General features: G+C 21.6%; 7 protein-coding genes across 7 annotated transcripts; 2 read left to right on the forward strand and 5 right to left on the reverse strand. All coding sequences in view use genetic code 6, as the record gives it.

Moving 5' to 3' along the window:
- Nucleotides 1–843: 843 nt before the first annotated feature.
- TTHERM_01132890 (tumor susceptibility protein, putative) lies at nt 844–2816 on the reverse strand (the record flags this gene model as incomplete). Its single annotated transcript, XM_001027586.3, has 8 exons — nt 2617–2816; nt 2483–2556; nt 2373–2417; nt 2210–2314; nt 2004–2110; nt 1138–1766; nt 979–1081; nt 844–921 (listed from the first exon to the last, which is right to left on the reverse strand). The coding sequence occupies exons 1-8, from the start codon at nt 2715–2717 to the stop codon at nt 844–846; spliced, it is 1242 nt and encodes a 413-aa protein (XP_001027586.1). The 5' UTR covers nt 2718–2816.
- Nucleotides 2817–9082: 6266 nt separating this feature from the next.
- TTHERM_001132891 (transmembrane protein, putative) lies at nt 9083–9550 on the forward strand (the record flags this gene model as incomplete). Its single annotated transcript, XM_012800990.1, has 1 exon — nt 9083–9550. One exon carries the CDS (start codon nt 9083–9085, stop codon nt 9548–9550), a length of 468 nt encoding a protein of 155 aa, XP_012656444.1.
- Nucleotides 9551–9859: 309 nt separating this feature from the next.
- Nucleotides 9860–10471, reverse strand: TTHERM_001132893 (transmembrane protein, putative; the record flags this gene model as incomplete). Its single annotated transcript, XM_012800991.1, has 1 exon — nt 9860–10471. The coding sequence occupies one exon, from the start codon at nt 10469–10471 to the stop codon at nt 9860–9862; it is 612 nt and encodes a 203-aa protein (XP_012656445.1).
- Nucleotides 10472–12906: 2435 nt separating this feature from the next.
- TTHERM_01132910 (hypothetical protein) lies at nt 12907–13302 on the reverse strand (the record flags this gene model as incomplete). Its single annotated transcript, XM_001027588.2, has 1 exon — nt 12907–13302. One exon carries the CDS (start codon nt 13300–13302, stop codon nt 12907–12909), a length of 396 nt encoding a protein of 131 aa, XP_001027588.2.
- A 230-nt stretch (nt 13303–13532) lies between these two features.
- On the reverse strand, nt 13533–13682 carry TTHERM_01132920 (hypothetical protein; the record flags this gene model as incomplete). Its single annotated transcript, XM_001027589.1, has 1 exon — nt 13533–13682. One exon carries the CDS (start codon nt 13680–13682, stop codon nt 13533–13535), a length of 150 nt encoding a protein of 49 aa, XP_001027589.1.
- Nucleotides 13683–14156: 474 nt separating this feature from the next.
- TTHERM_01132930 (hypothetical protein) lies at nt 14157–14471 on the reverse strand (the record flags this gene model as incomplete). The annotated part of the gene is made up of 1 exon (XM_001027590.1): nt 14157–14471. One exon carries the CDS (start codon nt 14469–14471, stop codon nt 14157–14159), a length of 315 nt encoding a protein of 104 aa, XP_001027590.1.
- Nucleotides 14472–15217: 746 nt separating this feature from the next.
- TTHERM_01132940 (hypothetical protein) lies at nt 15218–18347 on the forward strand (the record flags this gene model as incomplete). Its single annotated transcript, XM_001027591.1, has 5 exons — nt 15218–15778; nt 16666–16865; nt 17289–17606; nt 17737–17869; nt 18024–18347. 5 exons carry the CDS (start codon nt 15218–15220, stop codon nt 18345–18347), a joined length of 1536 nt encoding a protein of 511 aa, XP_001027591.1.
- Between the last annotated feature and the right edge of the window lie 2729 nt (nt 18348–21076).

Here is a 21076-nt window from a genome sequence, read left to right on the forward strand (position 1 = left end):
TATAAATTATACTTTTAGATGGATAAATTCTACCAATAACGATAATACAATAATAAATGTTAAGAGTGAATTTAATTATGTATTTAATTAATTAAATATTTAAGCAAAAATAAAAGTTCTTGATTTTAAATCTAAATAAAATAAGTAAAAGTAAGTATTTAATTTTGATAGATAAAATTATTAAAATTAAAAATCCTTAAATATTTTCATAATTAACTGTAAAAATATTCAATAAATTTATTTTAGATCCATAAAAGCATGATAAATTATATAATATATATAAATAAAATTCTTACAGACTATTATTAAGTTAATCAATAAAATTTTCAGCTCTTTTCGATGAATTACTATTAGAATTTTATTTAAAAAGATAAAATATTTTTGTTTCATATTATGCTTTATCTTATTGAAGGCTTTTATTTTCAATTTTACAGACTTTATTTTCATAAATAGATAGTTTTTATATGCTTTTATTAAATATCAAGAATGATTAAATAAACTGTTTTTTTCAATAACTAATTACACAAGGCAATATTAAAATAGTTAAATGAAACAATTAAAATTCAAAAAAGTATTTTAGAAGATCAAAGTTGTATTGCAAAATAAGCATTAACATTTTTGATTACTTTGTTTATAATAGTTGTAAAAATATTACTTTAAAAACTTAGAATTAGAGATATGAATAAAATAGATAGATTGATATATATATTTTTACACAAAATTTCTTTAAAAATTAATAGATAAAGCTAAAAAAGCACAATCATAAAAATTATTTTCATTTCGAAGCTTTGTTTTTTACAGCTAAATTTACAAATAATGATTAAATTTAAGATTAAAATGATATCATTTTTTATAATTTGCCACACATTTTTTTAAGAGTAATTTAGTATTGAATTCTAATTCAGAGTAGTATTAAATAGACTAATTATTTTTAAGTTAAAAAACTTATTATGAGATTATATTTATTAATAATTTTACCTTGATTAATGTCTCGAAATCTATTTTTTTTTACTTAAAGGCTTCTTCAATATATATAATAGTTTCTTTAATAGCTTCTTATTCACTTGTTAATTCTAAAATTCTGTTTTTAAAAATAGAATTAGATTGAATTTTGATTTATTTTTTCTAAATATTTACTAGTTTTGCAAAGGATTTTATTCTTTGATGAAGTTTTATACATTGTCCTTGTTTATGCTAGCAGAATCATTTTAAGAGATAAATTCTTAAAGAATTGAAATTTGCTATTGGATTAAACTTGATTTCATTCTAATTTCTTCCTCCAACTAATTACAAGAAACTTCATTTTCATCAAGCTTTTATTTAATGCTGTAGAGCTGATCAGATGATTTTTTTTCTTCATTAAACTCTTCTAATATTCCTTTTAATGTGACTTCAAGTTCCTATTTTAATCTAACTGCTACTTACTATTCGTATTAAGGCTATTAACCTACTCCCATGTAAATAGGTTGATTTCCTCCTACAAAATTATTATTGTTATTGTTATTGTTGATTTATAGTGGATTTGGTGGTTGCTAATAGTTTCCATACATGTTATTGTATTAATTTTACTGATAACCCCCTTAATTTACATAAGTATTTTATTAAAATGAACTAGGAGGACGTTATTAATTTTAGTAGTTATATTAGTTATAAGGGCTATTGGGATTGCTTTATACTTATCCCATTCCATTTTAGAACTATTGCTTTTTCTCATAAAAAGGGAATGCTTCTGAGAGTTCTTTTTGCATTTATTATAGAAGTCTTAACTAATAATTTTTCAATTATTAAAATATAAATTAATAAAAATTGCCTTAAAAAAGAAATCATTTTATTCAAAGTTTTTGACAAAGAGCGATAGATAGCCATTTGTCCAAAAATATTTTTTTTTTTTTTAAATTTATTTATCTGCTTTTAAAATGGAAAGGAAGAAATTTAATTTAATTTATTTTGTTTTTTTTTTTTTCAATAATATCAAAAAGCAATTCAGCAGAAATAATTTTTACAATATTTTGATGCTGATTCCAAGTTTATGTCTCAGACAAATAAAGAGTAATGAAGCCATCATTTGTGTAGTTTTGTAGGTATTTCGCATTAACGCAGAATTTATCAGCTGATTTTATATAAAAAGTATTATGTTTACGTTCATTGATTGAATATTTTTATTTTAAACAAAATATATGAGTAAGAATTTATTTATTTATTTATTTACGATTAATGTTCTTAATTCTGATAACAGGAGGACAAGTAGGGAACTATAAGGGGAATACTATATGAGTAAGAACGTGATAAGTGTTATTATTCAACTTAATGCCAACTTTAATGATAATTTATTTAAGTTAATATTGTTGCATCTAAAATAAATTGCTACTTACCATTTCCAACAAGTTCAATTACATTTTAAGTTGTATTTCCTACCTCTTTTGATATTATTTATAATATGTTTATTAAATAATTACTTACAATATAATATTTATTTATTTACTCATTGTCTAAAGGCAAGGAGTCATTTCAGTGTATGAGCTAAATACTTAAAAGCATGTATTGTTTAGAGCGCCACTATAATTTATAATAGATCATAAAAAAACATTAATATAGTTGCTAGAAATTATTAATTACATTTAATTATAATTGCACTATCTCAACAACTATGAAAGCATTTAGTTTCTTTATAAAGGATTTGCTGCGGCTGCTGCTACATTATTCTAAGGGCTAAACATATTTATTATAAAGGATATTTATTTTAGAAAATCTATATATTGCGAACTTTTGTTTACACTATACTTTTAATTAGAATTTTTAGTATGAGAAAATTTCACAATTTTATTATCAAATTTATCAATTGATAGTCAGTCTATTAAGGATATTGGATCAAATATAAAAAATGAATGAAATAAATAAATAAATACATACAAACATTTTTTGTTTGTTAATTGGGTTCAAATTTTTATTAAAAATAGATAAAAATTTTCTTTTCTACTACAAATTCAAACACTTCCATAATACACGCCTTCCTTTAATTACCTGTTTCTTTTCTGTTGACTCATACATATTTTCACTGATTAGTTATTAATTTTTTTTGCTAAGAATTAATAGGAAATTTAAAATTTAGCTTATAGCCTATATTGAAGAATAAGCAGAAGAAAAGAAATGAAAAATCTTTAATCTAATTAGACTCATTTTAAATTTAAATTTAATAGAATTAATTGCTTAATGGATCTTATTTACGTTTTTTCTAAAATTTCTCTTTAAGTAAAAAATAATTTTTTAAAAAATTAATAAATTTACTTTTTAGTTTAATTTATTTATTTATTTAAAATTTGTACATAAATATTTTTAAATTTAATTTATAAAATTATTTATTATCTATTTTAATAATTTTAATTTTATCCAGAAAGAAAATATTATTTTATCAAAAATTAGCTCTAAATGTGTATTTATTTTAAATAAAGGTGTTAGAATTTCTAAAATTATTTCTTATAACTTTTTAAACACATTAAAACATTAAAAAATGTTTCTAATTTGTTAATTATTTCAATCCTTTTCCTCTATAAATTATTTCTATTAGCTTGTTACAGAGCCATTTCTAAAATAAATTTCAAAACAAAAATAGATAATAGTTTTTCTTACTGGTTCTTAATATCTAAATTTAGTTTTTCTATCCATTTGTATTTAGGTTATTGATTACTGTATTTTTCTATTTTTTTAGATACAAAAGTTTATAAATTAAAGTTTTTAAAATTTTATATATCAATAAATATCTTTGACTTTTTTTCACAAATTTTGGCTTTAAAAGTGTAAAGATCACAGTACTTTAAGTGATTCTTATAGTAGAAAGTAATTTAAAAATTCATGAATTACTTAATTTAACTTTTACTTGAAAAAAAAAAAATTTTGTTTTGATTACTTGTTATTTGATTATTTCTTAATTGATGATGTAATTTTTTTTGAATAACAATATTCATTTTGAATAAATATTTTTGTTGTAAGTAACTAAATTAGATTTTAAAATAGAATTAAGAAACAAAACAAAAATTTTAATTATTCAATATAATAGTTATTTTTTTAAGAAGTAATATTATTTTTTTTTTATTTTACTATGTTTTTAAATTGGTAAAAAATAGGCCATTAAGTTATTAATCATATCCTAAAAAAATTAAATATTTATTAACTACTTACTCTTTAGTAAAAAATGGTTTGAATGCTTCTCAAAAAAATAAGAAATATTTTAAATAAGTTAACTTCAAAAAGATAAAATGATAACTAAATTAACTTTTTCATATTAGGACAAATTATTTTCCACATTTTAATTCAATTTTTCACAATTAAATCAATTTTTTTAAAAGGGTTATACTTTCAAATACCTGTGAAATATTCATAGACTATAATAAAAGTTAAAGTAGGATTAACATTTTTAAGTATAAGCTTAAGATTATTAAGCAATAAAGGAAATCTGCTTTTATGGCTTTGAATATTTTTAGTAATTGATGTATTAGGTCTACAATTTTTTTAAAAAAATAAAGAAACACTAATTTATTAATTTGTTAGATTTTGTGATGGAAACTATAACAATTAAAATAACTAAGATATGTAAGAACGAGCAACCAATAAATAAATTATTTATTTATTTATTTATAGTAAGTAAATATAATTTTATATTGTAAGTAATTTTTTTCTGCCTGTTTATTTGCGCTGGTTGCAAAAAGAATTTCTTTTTTTATGAAAGAAATTAAATTTATTCAATTTTTGAGTATATTTGTTCAACTAACATAGATAAATGATAATATTTACATTAAATTCTAAAAAGAAGTAAATGTTGATATTAGTGGATAAATTCAGTAATTATTGTTTGGTCGATTAGCTTATTGAAATTATAAATTTAGACAATTTTTTTTTGAATTTTAGAAAATCGTATTTAATCGTAGTGAACTAATAATTGATTCTATTGACAAAAAAGTTTTTATTCTTTGACCTACCAGTTCTGAAAGAAAATTAATTATATATAATATTAAAAATTTTTTATTTATTTATTTTTGTGGGCAAAACTTGATTACAGTTTTTGAATGAAGCAATAAACAATTTATTTGTAAACAAAATTCATGATAGTAACAGCTTTTTGAATTTCGAGTATTAAACGAATTAGATTGCAATAATAGAAATTGAATTTTCGGTTATTATGTAAATGCATTCACAATTAATGCGTTAAGAGTTATCAATTTGTACATTTTTGTTTTTTTAAGTATTTGCACCAAATATCAGTATTTACATTCTTTATTTTATGATATATAATTAATCATCAACTAGTTTAAGATTTTAGATCTCAATAGTATTTTTTTTATATGAAATTCATGTTTGTTAAGATAAGATTTTAAAGATCTAAGAAGCGTAGATGTATGTATAAGTTGTTTAACAAAATTGGTTTGCATAAACAAAAATATTTTGCAGGTTAATAGATTACATATTTACGGAATAAAAAATTTTTTGTTTGTTTGAGATGTTTAAAGTTAGAGTAAACAAATATAATATTTGACTGATATTAATATTACAGTTGGGTGGAGAATAAATGAGAAAAAAATTGAAGTGCAATTTAATAGTTGTAAGATGACGATTTTTTTTTTATCGATTGAAGATGATAAAAAATTTAAGGTTGTTAGTGTTAATAGAATGAATAAATCTTGAATATTTGGGGATTAATAATAATATTTGAAAGATCAGCTGATTGTCAGTTAAAATATTACTGATTTAAGGATAATGAGTGATTTGCAAAGTGTAACAAAAGTATTTCAAATTAGATTTTGATCATAAGAAAAAAACACAAAGAATGTACAAACAATCTCATACTTTTTATGAAGAGTTGAAAACTACCACTAATTGATTTTCTTTTTTAAATATCCCTACTGGTTTCAAAACATAATAGCCACATAATATAGATTAATAATTAAAAGAAATTTTATTTTTCAATCCATCCAGTTGAAAATAAATAAATAAGAAGTGAATAGAAGAGCTAGTTATTTATTTAATAATTAATGGCAAAATTGAAAATCAGAATACAAAAAAAAATTCATGTAAACTAATCAAACTCTGTATGAAAGATCATTCATTACAGATAAAAAACCAAGAAATAAATTAGAACAAAGACATTGATTTTTTTATTTGTTTATTCATTAATACAAAAAGGCCATTAATATTTCAATTAATTAATAAAAACTATCAAAACGAAATTAATATATTGGAAATCTTAGTGTAAAATATTTGCACTAGCTTTTTAATTTATTTTTCTTCTAAGAATATTTATTTAAAAATTGACTGAATTTTTTACATTAAAGCAAACATTAAAAGAATCCAAAATTAATTTATGAAATCGATTAAAGAAACAAAGAGGATCAAACTAAAAAAAAATAAACAATTCAAGATAAATAAATAAATAAATCTTCTTGTTAAACTTTTAATCTTTTTTGCTTTTTAATTTGTTTTTCTGTAAGATTTTTATTTGATAATTTAAAGTATCTTTCAATTAGTTTAGTTTACTTTCATATTTGCTTCTGTTTTGCTTAATTTTATTAAATTGAGAAAATATTTAGATAGAATGAATTCCTTCCTAATAGCCAGTTTTTGTGCATATTAAATTACATTAACAATCGATTGAAATTAAATTTAGCATTTTTAGTAATAAATAAGAATTTTTAACTTACTTAATAGAATCTGTCTGTTGCTAAAAAAGTAAACTAAAATGAAAAAGATTTTAGTGACAGATTCATTAAATCTTTTAAAAATAAAAATATAATCCATTTAACGAACAGAAAAAGCCAAAGTAATTATAGAAGAAAAATGGGACATTATTTTTAATGTTATAATAATATAGAAGACAACAAAATTGAATGACGTTTATAGCTAATTCAAAAGTAAGCAATTTAAGAAAAAATAATTAAAAATTGATCAGATTGATTTTCAATAATTAATTTTGAGTGTACTTCGTCGATCATTATTCGATTTAATTATCCTTTTATCTATTTATCAATCAATCATTCATTTTTAAAAATCTCTTTCTTTGCCTTTATTTACATTTGATTCTTAATACTCTATTTTTGAATTTATTTTATTGTTTTTCACAATGTTTTGGCTTTTATTTGAAAATAATTATGACCAACAAATCGCTTTAACTTTTTCTTCAATTTCTAGTATTTTTATTGTTTGTTTTTATGTATTTATTTGATTTATTTATTTGCCAAAATTTTATTTTGTTAAGGGAATGAATGCGCCATATTATGTTGATAATACTACTAGGACCTATTTTTGGTCATTTGCTTTTATTAAAATATTGATTAATTAATCAGTTGATGGATTAAATGATTGTTTGATTTAGATAAATTATTGATTGGATTAATTTTGGATATAATTTTTGATTTATATTAAAGAGAATGTTAACGACTGTATTTTGATTTATGTAAAGTATAAATTTCTTGAGCTATTTAGCTGATTTTCATATTCGATTACATTCTTCTTAAAAATATAAGACAGCGGCGAACTGGCTCAGTTTTGAATAATTTAGGAAAATATAAATACAGCGCAAAATACATGCTGACCAGAAAGAAAAGACAGTAGTAAATTGATTACATGTGACTTGCTAAACCAAATTGAAATTTAAATAATGTTCAGCCAGCTAGCCAGCTTTATGCTATTTGTAAATTCATAATTAGATACTCTTTAATCGATGCAGAGTCAGCAAAAAATTTATATTATTAATTTTCTAAGCTTTTTTAATATAACCAGAAATTAATTCGTGATTATTGATTGATTGATTGATTGTGACTTTCTTTCTTTGTTTGTTTGAGCTTGCTTCTTTTCTTTAAGAAATATAATTTACTTTCAACGAATATTTATTAATAGAAGGGGCTCTCTATTTAACTTTAGAAATTCTTAATAAGAACTTAAACATTAAAGAAGTTTAAAAGAAAGTCCCTCTAAACAATTAATTGCAATCTTTTTGTTTACACTTGTTAGACTTTTTTTTTTAAATGGATATTATTTTATCTAGGCAGATTTGGTTGGCTGCAAAAAAAGTTAATAAATAAATATTTTGCTTCTTCAGAAAAAGTAAATTAGCTAAAAAAAATATAGGATGCATTTATTTGAAATTAATAACATATATGAATTAGTTGATTGACCATTATTATGCATTACAAATTGTAATATTGTAATTACAGTATAATATGCGTCTATTTTTGTTTAAAAGCAGAATTTAGATTTTCCTTTCTTTAGAGATATTCTTAAGTAAAACAAACTATGAGCATTACACTTTCTATTGAAATCTTGTCAACTTTACTTTTCTTTTTAAATTTTGATTAATCTTCAATAAATAAATACAAAATTTTGAATTAAATTTGGATCTATTTGTTTCGTATGGTATTTATTGCTGGATTTCCTTTTATAATTTCTATTTTCCCAACATAAGTATTTGAGAATTTTGGTAGTTTTTTGGTATTTGAGAGTAAATTTTTATGAAGCCTATATATAAAAGTATCTTTAAAGAGAAAAAATAATATCAAAAACTCCTTTTGCGTCTACTCAAGCAAGCAAGCAGACTATTACTTAACTTAGATGAGTTTTTTGAGTTGCTATTAAAAATGTATTTTGTTAACTAAATTTTCTGGTATCAAAAATTTTTTTGTGTTGTTAAATAAAAAGACATATAAGAATGTATTTGTTTATGTAGGTAACCTCTTTTGAACCTAAATCAAAATAACTTCAGGTTATAAGTATAAATAAATAAATAAATAAATATCTTTGAATAAAAGGGTTTATTTATTTATTTCTTGATTAATTTTTGATAATAAAAGTCCTGATTCACATTGTATTTATTATTGGTTTTTACATCTTAATTATTATAGAGTCTTTATTTAGTTATCTGCTAAAACTAATAATTGAAAGTAAGATGCGCCATAAATATTCATTTATGATCTTTAGAGTATTTTCTAGTTATTGCAGTTTTGAAAATTGATTAGTTTTCAAAAACAAAAATAAAGAGTAAATTAGTGTTATTAATTTCTTCAAACTACGAAAATCTTTAACAGAGAAGGTAAGAGTGATGTTATAGTGCGAGTTTTCTTAATACATTAATAATTTAAATAAATAAATAAATTGGATTTTTTTGTATCTTTGTTGTAATTCAAATTCTAAAAAATCTAAAAATTTTTTTTTGTGTCTCTCTCTTCTTATCTTAAAGTAAGCGTATGATTTAAAATCAAAAAAATTAGACTAAGACAAAATAGACTTTTAAAGCTATACTATCCTATGTATTATCAAAAAATAACAAAAATTTTACAAAATTAGACTTGCAAGTAAATTATTCTTGTGGTTGTTTGTTTGTTTGTCTCAAGGTAAAGAAATGAATTGTATGTGTAAAAAATAATAAATAAATAAAGAAAATAGAAATTAAGAAACTAACTAACTAACTAACTAACAAACAAACAAATAATATTATGCTTTTGTTTAAATATTTTTCTTTTGGGAGATTACTTTTAATTTTTCTTTAATATTTTTTTAATATTTTTGAGTAGGCCAGCAGAGACGGGTAGTAAATACGTATAATTGTAAGAAGAAGAATAAAAAATATGAAATTTAATGCATTTTTAGATTACAAGTAAAATAAAAATACGCTGGCTCTATTTTTGATTCGGCTTATAAAAATATCAAATTATAAGAAAAATAAAAAATTTGTGACAAAAATTCACTTACTTTACTTGCAGAATCAGTGAGTATCAGCTAAACAAAAAATAGAAGAAATTTAAGGTAAAAAAGTGAAATTTAACAAATAGTAGTAAATGATTGCAAAACTACAAGTCATTCTAATTCTTTGGCATTTTCAAAATAAAATACAAAATATTTGTTTATTTAATAAATTGTAACTGTCGAGTTGATCGATTTATGTGAAATGAATCTTTCCTTTTATTTTGTGAGTGTTTCTTTATTTCTTTTTCAATTTATTTTTCTATTTCAATTAAATTAAGTCAATATAATCACATGCACCAAAATCTAGCTAGCTAGCTATTAAAGCAGTAATTTCTTTTGTTTCTTTACAATTTTATAGATAGATAGATAGTTCATTCTGTTCTTGAAAAATTTAATAAAATTTTGCATTCTGTTTTTTCTCAAGTTCCTTTTCTGAGATTACTTAGTCAAATTAGCTAGCTTTAGAAGTAATGGAAAAGGAGAGATTAAAGGATTAATAGCAATTTAAGTACTAAGCTAGATAGAAAAAATAATTATTGAATTTTAGCTCTTATTTATTTATTAATTTGAAATCGCTTTAACTAGTCTCCCCACACCACATAAATTACTATAATTTTTTATCATTTGGTGGCCTTAGAAATTGCATTATAATAAAAAAAATCATAGTGCACTGAATAATCCACAAATTAAGATATTTAAAAATCTAATTGAAAGGGCTTCTTACATCTAGAGAGAAAGCAAGCATAAATAAATAAATAGTAAATAAATAAATAAATTTGAATATTTCAAACGAAATCAAAAATTATATTATTTCCCTTTATCAAATTGCTAACTCATCTATTTTTTTAATTAACTTATCAAATTTATAATTTAGCAAAGTGAGGAAGCGCACTATCATTTAATATAGTAATTACAAGTTAATTGAATTGGTTTACTTCTATGTGTAAATTAATAAGTTAACAAAATGTTTATTTATTTATTTGACTAGAAGTCAACGGAGCAATAATAAAAGTCTAAACCCTAAAAGAAGTTAGCATGATAATTAATTTAGGCTATTTTTTACATGATTAAAAATTATATTTAGCTTAATTGTGGATTATAATTAAAGATTAAACTTCACGCAAAAAAGTGCTGATCTGCTAATTTTTGATAAAAAATTAAGGTCAATACACTTTATTGAAATCTCTATAATGAATTAATAAATATAATCAAAATACAAACTATCAAACATCCACTCTTTAAATCTATAATATTAGCCATACAAACAGTAGATTTTAATTATCTTAAAAAATATTCAACCTGAATCTATTTTCAGTATAACCTCAATTTTTCTCAAAGCTACTCTAAACAATATTGCAATTGAATTATATTATATTGTTTTTTCTTTTAATTTAACTATATATGATCAACGAATAACCATTTTTAATTTATTTTTTTAGTTTCTTTTCTAAGCACTTTAAGCGAAATATTTATCATCGTTGCCTAAATTATTTAAAATCTTCTCTAAATGATAATTTACACTCTTAATTTTTAAAATACCAAACTTAGAAGTATTTATTATATTTAGTATAAAAAAATAATATTTATTTTCTTAAACACAAAATAAATTCAATTAATTAGGCCATCAAAATATATTTTTAAATTTATTTTGAGTTAACTGATAGCAAGCATCCTATATATATCAACCTCTTATAATTTTTATATTACTATTTCTTTTTCTGTGGCGATCAAATTTCTTCGCTTTAATTACCGATTAGTTAGCACCTGAAAACTCAATTACATTTGAATGAATAACTTTTACTTTGTAGATAAATCTTAATTTATTAGTGTAAAAGGCAATTGCATTTGAAGAAACATACTTTTAAATTGAATCTTTCTTACTCATTATAAAACGAAATGAAGTTTCTTAGTTTCAAAAGACTGGAAAATCAGATAAAGATTCTTCTAAAGCATGTATTTAAATCGAAGAGTCAAAATTTTGAATAATAAGTTTTTGGGTTCTATCAGTATAATACTTATTTACCAATAATATAACGATTAGATTACATGAATATTATTTCGCAACTAATTAATTTAAGCCAGAAATTTATTAGGTGTTCATGTCGCTTAAATAATTAGATAATTCAAGCTTTGACCTAATAGAGTATATTTACTTTCTGATCTTTGTTTAAAAATTAATTAAAATTACTAAGTTCAATTAAACCTAACTAAATAAATAAAGATTTATTTGATAATCTTCTCAAATAAATTTGATAATATACCTAGATATATACATTCATCTATTTCTAGCAAGCTTATTTGCAAGAATATGCTTTTTTTTAAAAATCATCTCACTATATTTATTTTTTTCTTGCTATTTCTAAAACAAATATAGTAAGAATGTTTACTATAAGCTAAATAATTTTCTTAATTGTCATTTTAATGACCATTTAGAGAAACGGATGAATTCTAAGTGGTTTATATCTTATTTTAAAAGGAATAAAAATACATTTATATTTTAATACCAACCATATACAATCAAGTTTGATTGGGATTGATTACATTGCTAAGCATCAATTTTTAAATCAAAAAGCGAGACATAAAATTAGAAAAACTATTTTTGTATAAAGAATATTTAAGATGATTATGGGTTTTGATATGTATAATATATGTATATTGAAATCCAAATGAAATTTTAGCTGGACATGCATGATTACAATAATTTAAATTATTAATCCCTACTGGTTGATAGAAATTTATTTATTGATATATTTTTTTAGTGCTGGAAAAAGCAAATTATTTAAAAACCATAACAAGGAAATTAAAAAGCAACTAAAGAAAGATGCTTTAAAAACAATTAATTAAATCAAAAGGTAAATAAATAAATAATTAAATACATACTGATCATCACAGTCGAACACCACAAATCCAAATTCAGGGAAATAAATAATCAGTGCTCTAAATTTTTCTCATAGAATATTATAAAATAGTAGCGCATAACAATCAATGAAAAAAATTAAATGAATATAGAAAGTACTATTCACCTGCAAAAACTATAAATATTTGTTATAAATTCAAGGTACTTACTTACTATTTAAAAATAATATATCTTATTTTATTTTCAAAAAATTCACACACACACACATATTCAGTAAAAATAATTATTCCCCACTGGTTATTTTGAATTTTGTATTTGTTCTATCATTATATCTTTTATTATTTTTTATTGAAGCTTACAAAAATAGAACCAATCCCCTTTTAAGAAATTCTCTTCATTTTCTTACAATATAAAGCAATGAAGGGATTATTTTTTTCAAGTATTTTCATTTGCAGACAAGCAAACAGACTTCTCTTGTTTTTTGATAAGAATTATTAGAATTTTAAAAAATTGTTCTAAACAGCTATATTTTTAAGAATTAGATTAATTGATTAAGCTGTCCTCTTTTTAAAATTGAACAGATAGAAGAAAAAATTGATGTCGCTGTTAGTGCTATTTGTTAGGCTGACTGTGTATTTCAGATTTTTACTAGGTATTCTGCTAAGCAAAACTGTAACCAATCTTCTTTTACAGAGCCTATTTTATACTGATAAATACATACTTACATATTAAAGGATTGTATTTAATAAATAATATTACCATTCTCTCCGCTTTTAATTCCTATCTCATCCTAACAATAAATAAATAATTTCTTGATTCTTAGCTTTTTCATTCTTCTATTTTCATTATTTCATTCATATTTTAAATTAATTTCATCCTTTTTATGAATCACATTTTCTGTATTTCAATTTTTTTATTTATCTGACAAATTGCCTAACCGATAACATTTTCAATCAGCCAAGCCAAGTCCAGATAAATGAATCTAACAAAATGTATTATTTCTAATAACTAAACAAGTGTAATTTTATGATTTTAAAAGACATCCAGCTTCTCTAGGAATTAAATTTTTACCACTATCATAATTGTTTTTAACTTGCATTTCTGGAATTCAATTAACATCCATAGGATCTGCTAGCTTAATAATTTATAAAAGTATAAAATTGACTTTTATCAATCAACCAACTAAACCTAAATTTGAAATCAGTATAAAACATCAATGTGCTTTACAGCATTTAATTTTTAGATTTAAGCTGTATATCATTTACAATATTATTCTTAACTATTCTTTATAGCTTAATGCTAGTATCCCCCAAAAAATAAACTTCATAGGCTAAATAATAAAGATATTAGTAAATAGAAGTATCTAAACGAATAAAATTTTTTAATGAATATAGAAATCTCAAATAAATCAATCTATCTATCTATCTAGTTTTATTTGAATAGTAATATAAAAGATTAAACGAAATAAATAAATGAATGGATTCCTAAAATTAAAATTATCAATGAAAGCCTTAAACAAAATGTACAAAAATATCTAAAATTTTAAATCTTATCGTTGTCATCAATTGCACATTCAGATTTTCTTTAGATCAAATACTATGGTAACATAAAGAATGACAAAAAATCTTTCCTTTTAGATTATTTTATATGGTTTGTTGCTTGTTTTGTAAAAATGTATATTTATTAGTTGTTAGCTAGCAAGATAGAGCTTGTTTTTTATTTGGTTTATGATGGCTTCTTTGTTTATTTATTCAAATGATTAGCTTGCTTGCTTGTTTTTTGTTTGTTTGCTTTTAGGGGTAGGTTAAATTTAAATAAAGGGTTTGTCAATAATCAAAAAAATTGAAAATTAATTAACATTAATTTTTCTTAAGTCTTAATTTTACATTTTTTTGTTTTTCCCCTCCTCTAGTAATCCCTATTATTTAATTTAGGAAATAATTCGAATGGATTTAAAAGATTGAAGGAAGTAAAATCACACTGACTCTTGCAACATAAATTGAACCTGAATACTTGATAAAGAATTATTACAAATAAAATAAATAAAAAACAAAAAAAAGACCAAAATCTAAAAAATATTAGAAGAAGAATCAATCGTCTGTCTTCAATCACAACGAAAAATCAAAAAAAATTAATTATTATTAAAATCAAATTAATTTAACAAAAAATATAAGAAATTAACATCTCTATCTACAATCAATTAAATTAACAAAAACTCAGTCCCTTCTCAAAACCTGTGCAGCGTACTCGCCTGTCTCTGATTATATTTCATATAAGAACCTCTCCTTCTCCATTAACTCTTAATCTAAAGTCCAAATAATATTTACATCTGTAATAACTTCAAGTCTGCAAATAGTTATTTAATTAATTAATTAATAAATCAATCAATCAATCATCCAGTTAGTCAGTCAGTCAGTCAATCAAACTATAAACTGAATTAATTACCATCTATATCATTTTGATAATTTTACAGTGAAAGCAAGATATTGATCTTACATTCTTACGAAAAACTATAAGATTAAATACACAAATCAACAGCTACTGCCAAAATCTATAATTAATTATTAAAAAAAATCAATCAAAAGATTAAAAAAAGATTATAATCATATTTATTCAAATCCTCTCAAAAAGCAAATGATATCCAGCCTTCAATTCACCAATTCTATATTATAAAATACTGTTAGTAATGTCTTTACTCCTAATATATAAATCTCAAACTCCATAAATAATAATAAAAATTTCTTCAAGCAAAACGCTAAATTTAACGCAGCAGCTGAATAATCCTAAATAAACCAATAAAATAACCAACTGCTTAATTAATAGTAAAAGCAAGCTAAAATCTCTTATCGCCTTGCTTCTTAATCTAACTCTGAATCAGAAATCTATGAGAAATCATCCCAAAATTATTTATCTCACTTCAGCTCAATGATTTAAATTGGATAGAATAATTAGCAATCCAGCTCTCAATAATCATTTTCTATTTCATTGGCCAAACAAAAATCAATTAAAGAAAGCGATTTCTCCCTTACGTCTCAAGCCTCAACTAACTTAGCTTAAAATCTTAACAAAAAACTTGCCAAGCTTGCTAAGAAGCAAAATAGTCTCTCTAATAGTGGCTGCTCAACTTAAATCTCTTCTTGCTAGAGCTTCAACAGTATTCCATCTTGTAAAGTGATGCGTCCCTTCCCAGAACATGTATATTTTATATTCAAATTTTATTTTTAATTGCCCTTGAGGAAAAAATAAAGTAAAAAGAAAAAATAAATTAAACTTGTGCAATGTTTATTTAATGCTAAATTTACGCACAATATAAATCAGTTATGAGCTATGGAAACAATTTATTCAATCAGTCAGTCAGTTGTTAGCAATTTTTAAAATTAAAGATGAGTAAGCCAATTTTTTAAAAAAAGTAATTAAAATAGAAAAAGATGTAAATAGTTAGAATGTTTGGAAGAAAATTAATTAATTAATAAGGTTGATAATTAGGTATCTTACAAATCCTTAATATTTTAATCTAATTTTTTAATTGCCATTTCTTTTATACAATCTCAGTAATCTTTTACTATAATTTACTCCTTCTTATCCCAAATCACTTTCTAACTACTTATTTTTGCTGACTCACTGACTGACTGACTGACTTACTTGCCAATCAATTAATTTCAATTTACAATTCAATTGCTTCTTACATCTTAAATATAAAATTAAATATTTGCATTACTCTCATTTTTTATCCACTTAAAATAATACTTTATTTTTAAAGTTATTCTCTTACGTTATTAAAATTTGAATTTTTCTCTACCTACTGCGCTTTTATGAATAAAGAAATTCTTTAACTAATATTTGTATTTTCACCATAGAAATTTCATTATTTTTGATTACACTGAATAATTAATTCTTCTCCTAGTAATTTCGTAAATTTAACTCCCCAAAAATATTATAAACACCAATTAAACAAACTAAAAGTTTCTTTCCTCAATTATTTTTTAGTACTTGTCCTTTTTAGTCAATAAAAGCGATGAATTAACCTTAATTTTTAATATTTTTTAACTACTTTTACTAAATTATTACTTTTTTTATCATAGGAATTTTACCTTTGCGCAGAAAACTTAGGAAAATCCACTCTAACTCACATTGAAGAAGATGAAAGTTTTGAACTTAATCCTGTCATATAGGTCAATACCCTCTCTAAAAATATTTAATACGTAGAATACAATAAAAAAAAATCTGTCCTCTCTATCCACCTTTCAAACAAGAGCTCAGCTTCATCACTCGACTCTTTAAGGTAAAAATATCATCTAATTTGAATAACTAAAGCAATAAAATCTTTAGAATTTATCAATATGATTTATTCGAATATTTATTAGATTCTAATGCTCTCTATAAAATAAATAAATAAATTCCAAATTATTTTTGTAACCTACGCTAAATTTAGTAGAGGTCCAAATCAATAGAGCAAATGAGAGTGTTTTATTATAACTTCCCGATATAATTTAATTAAGATTATATACGCATACAATCAATCCCAACTTTATTTATTGTTTAATTATTAATTAATTATCCCTAGCAGACAGAATATTTATTTAATTTACTTTACAATTATTTACTTGTAAATATCACTGTGATAATTTTAATGATATAAATATAGTTTATTTCATTTTTTGTTTCTATAACTAAATAATATAACCTTTTTTTCAAATATAATTAGCTCTATTTCATTTGAAGAAATACCATCCTCTCCTCACCTTTACAATTCTTCTGAACTCAATTCCTCCATCAGCAACTTATAAAATGATTTGAACAATCTACCCAAAGTTGCTCTACCTTTCAATCACACACTTCTTGAAAGTGAAACATACAAAATTATGGCTTAAAAGACTAAGCCATGTCTCTCTGTTGCCTACAGATTAAACGAAAATGGTTCTTTTGATGTGAAGGGTATTCACATGAATGAAAAATTCTTAATCTACACAAAATGGGACACTGAAAACTGTCTATTGACCACACTAAATAATTCTATTTAAGAGTAATTACTTTTTTAATTTTATTCACTCTAATATGATTAATTCGTGGATGGATCTAGCCATTACAAATACATAAAAAATTAGTTCTATTTAACTATAAATACTAATTACTTTTTTCTAAAATATAATTAGAATGTTTACTGCAAAGAATTATGAGACTTTCATGGATTACACCTTTAAGTCTATGAGTACTGCTTTTAATGCTAAAAGTCACGCATCTGAACTCTATTCCTTAAACGGTGAATTGAGAATGGCTGACAATGGCGTAATTATCTTTTTTGTTTCTTACTTTTTAGTTTGGAGATAATTTTAACAATAAAACTCCTACTTAAAATAAATTATTCCATTACAAATATTTACTTTTAAGCCTTAATGATATTAATTTAATTAATTAATTAATATTTAATTTAATAAAACAGATAAGAGAAGTTGAAATGTCTATTCAATCTAATTATAATCCTAAGTATGGCTTTTTGCATGTTTCTTATATTATTGATAGAGTTATTTCTGAAAGAAAACCTGTTGTTATTAAGAAAAAATCTAAATCTTCAATCTTTTGCTCAACTGCTTCTTCTTCTAAGAACGATAAATCAGTCTCCGGAGGAATCAGAAGTCAAAGCAGCAGCATTTTTAAGAGAAAAGCTTCTAATTCATTTACATTTGAAGATACTACTCTCGGCAATGATGATGAATCTCTATCCTAATAAGAAAAAAGTTTCATCTAGAGATTCTACTCTTTGTGAAGAGAATTAATAAAATAGTAAAATGCATTTGCATCTTACTGAATTAAAATTTTAATAAATTCATCCAACAAACAAATCAAACAAAAAAAACAAACAAACAAACAAAAAATATACATTTGCTGATTGAATATATTCTTAAATAAATATAATTAACTTTATTATTAATAACTTTTACTGTCACTACTGGAGGGTATTTTGAGTGGTGAGTCTAGAAAAAGCTAAAATATTCTTGAAATAAAAAATTTAATAACACTGAATTTCATAAATATAAATAGTTTTTATGACTCACCTTCTATTTAATTTAGCTATATAAAAGGTACTACTCGTTAAAATTAAAGCGAGACATAATAATTAGTCACCAATTTTATCATCCTCAGAAATAAAAATCTATTTATATAATAATTAAAATATTGTAAATAATAAATATTTATAATCTAATTTATATTAAAAATAGCTCAAAGTGTTTGCTTTGTGCTTACTCAGTAAACTCTATCTATACTTATTCTTCATTAACTTTATATCATTCATATTAACTGTATTTATTAATAAATCTTTAAATATTCAGCTTTAAACGAAATTCATTTTTTCCTTTTTCACAATTTAATTAGAAATGAGCAGACCCCATAGAACCAAATCCTTGCTCAAAAATGATCAGATGTTAATTTAGCACTTATTAAAATTAATTAATTTTAAAATGTAAATCTTGTAATGACTATTACTTTAAATGAGTTTGTTTGTTTGTTTATAAATTAAATAAATAAACTAAAATAAATTTAATTATTGAGAAATTAAGTTTATGAATAAAAAAATATTATTTTTTGAAGTATTTTTAAAAATAAATTGATTTGCTAATATTACCATTTTTACTTAATACTTATTAATTCATTATTTTGAATTTAATCCAGTTGATTCTTTCTAAATTTGTATTGTTAATAATTAAATGAACTAAATTTTATAGAAAAATAAATCTATTTGCCAAATAGTATTTTTTCATAATCAATAATTAATCAAAAGCTTTTCAAGTATTCTAAAAAGTGTAAGTTATAGTTGAATTTATATCAAGGTCTCAAACTTTAGCTCAAAGATTATAAGTATAAATCTTGTAATGTTTTTTTTAAATTAAAATATTTCATATGATTCAAAACAATTTCATTAATTATAGAAATAATTTAAGATATTTAGTTTGTATTTTTTTATTTAAAAGCTTTATTTTTTATGATAATTAAATCGTTAGGATTTAAAGGTTGATAAAAAATAGTTATATTAATTCAAAATATTTTAATTGTCAATTTAGATATCTTTAGTAAATTCGTAATACAATTATTAAAAAACTATTATTTATTTACTTATTTATAAATTTTTAACTTATTTGATTTGTTTGTTTTTTTTAGAATTGTATTTATATGTAATTATATTAAAAAAATAATATTTTTTAATTAAATATTTCAATTTACAAATTTTTTATTTGAGTATAAATATTTTTTCGATAAATATAAATCTAAAAAATTGATATAACAATTTAATTAAAGAGCCTATAGAATTAAAAATTAAAGAAATTAAAGAAAATATCTCTATTAATAAATTTAATTAGTATTAATCTAAAAAATAGAACAATTCAACATTTTGAATAATTACTGATCTTTCTTTTTATTTAAAAAAATGCCTTTCTGTATTTGTATTAACTCATTTTATTTATCTGAATCTTGCAACAAAAAAAATACTCATTCGTTATCTTTTTAAATTTTATTTTTTTAGGTTTAAAATAAAAATTAGATAAAACATTTGTTATTTCTATTTTATTTTTAAAAATTCTTCTAAATATTGCATTTGTAATTTATTAATGATGTTTAAATATGCTTAAAATGATAAAAAAATTTAAATATTCATCTTTAAGAAAGTTTTTAAATTTATATCAATAATAATAGCTCACATAAATTCGTTTTTAATTAAAATATTTATTTAAAATGCTGATATGTCATATAAAAGTTTAGCTATAAAAAACTATTGTGTTTGATAAAAATATTTAAAGAATAAATAATTATCAATTTTTTTTAATTAATTTTAATAATGATTTTTACTATATTTAAAATAAAAAAATTAAATGCTTTCAAAAGCTAATTTGTAAAATATTAATGTTAAGGGATAATCAATCATCAATCAGAAAAATTTTCAAATAATTAATTTTTTAAAAGTAGCAATTAAATTTAAGGTTTTATTGCTATTAAAGAATTGTAGATATTTTAAATTTTTTATACTAATTTTATTTAAAGAATAAAAATTTCTTTTATATTAGAAAATTTAGAAAATTCAAGCATTATTTGTATTAAATTTGTTAATTTATTTAGAAGAAATTTTAAAATTATGATGGAATTAAAATGGCAAATATTTTTTTTTTGAGATAATAAATTTTAAGAAATAAGAATTATAAATTATAAATAAAGTTTAAAACAAATATTCATATTAAAAATACTTTTTAAATGTTAATAATAAAATTTACAAAAAAAGCAAATTATTTATTAGGTTTATAATAAAATAAAAATAAATTTCTTATTAAAAACTGAAATTCTATTTTGACTAACTTAAATTTAATAGAAAGTAATCAATTTCTTTTATTGGATATGTTCTGATTATTTCTATAAAAAATTTTATTGGCTATTTTAATTAAAAACAAAAAATTAGATTTTGAATTAAATTGTGTTAGAATTAATTGAAACTTGATTAGGTTACTA

Source organism: Tetrahymena thermophila (assembly GCF_000189635.1).
Source record: "Tetrahymena thermophila SB210 genomic scaffold scf_8253855, whole genome shotgun sequence".
NCBI classification, from domain to species: Eukaryota; Ciliophora; class Oligohymenophorea; order Hymenostomatida; family Tetrahymenidae; genus Tetrahymena; species Tetrahymena thermophila.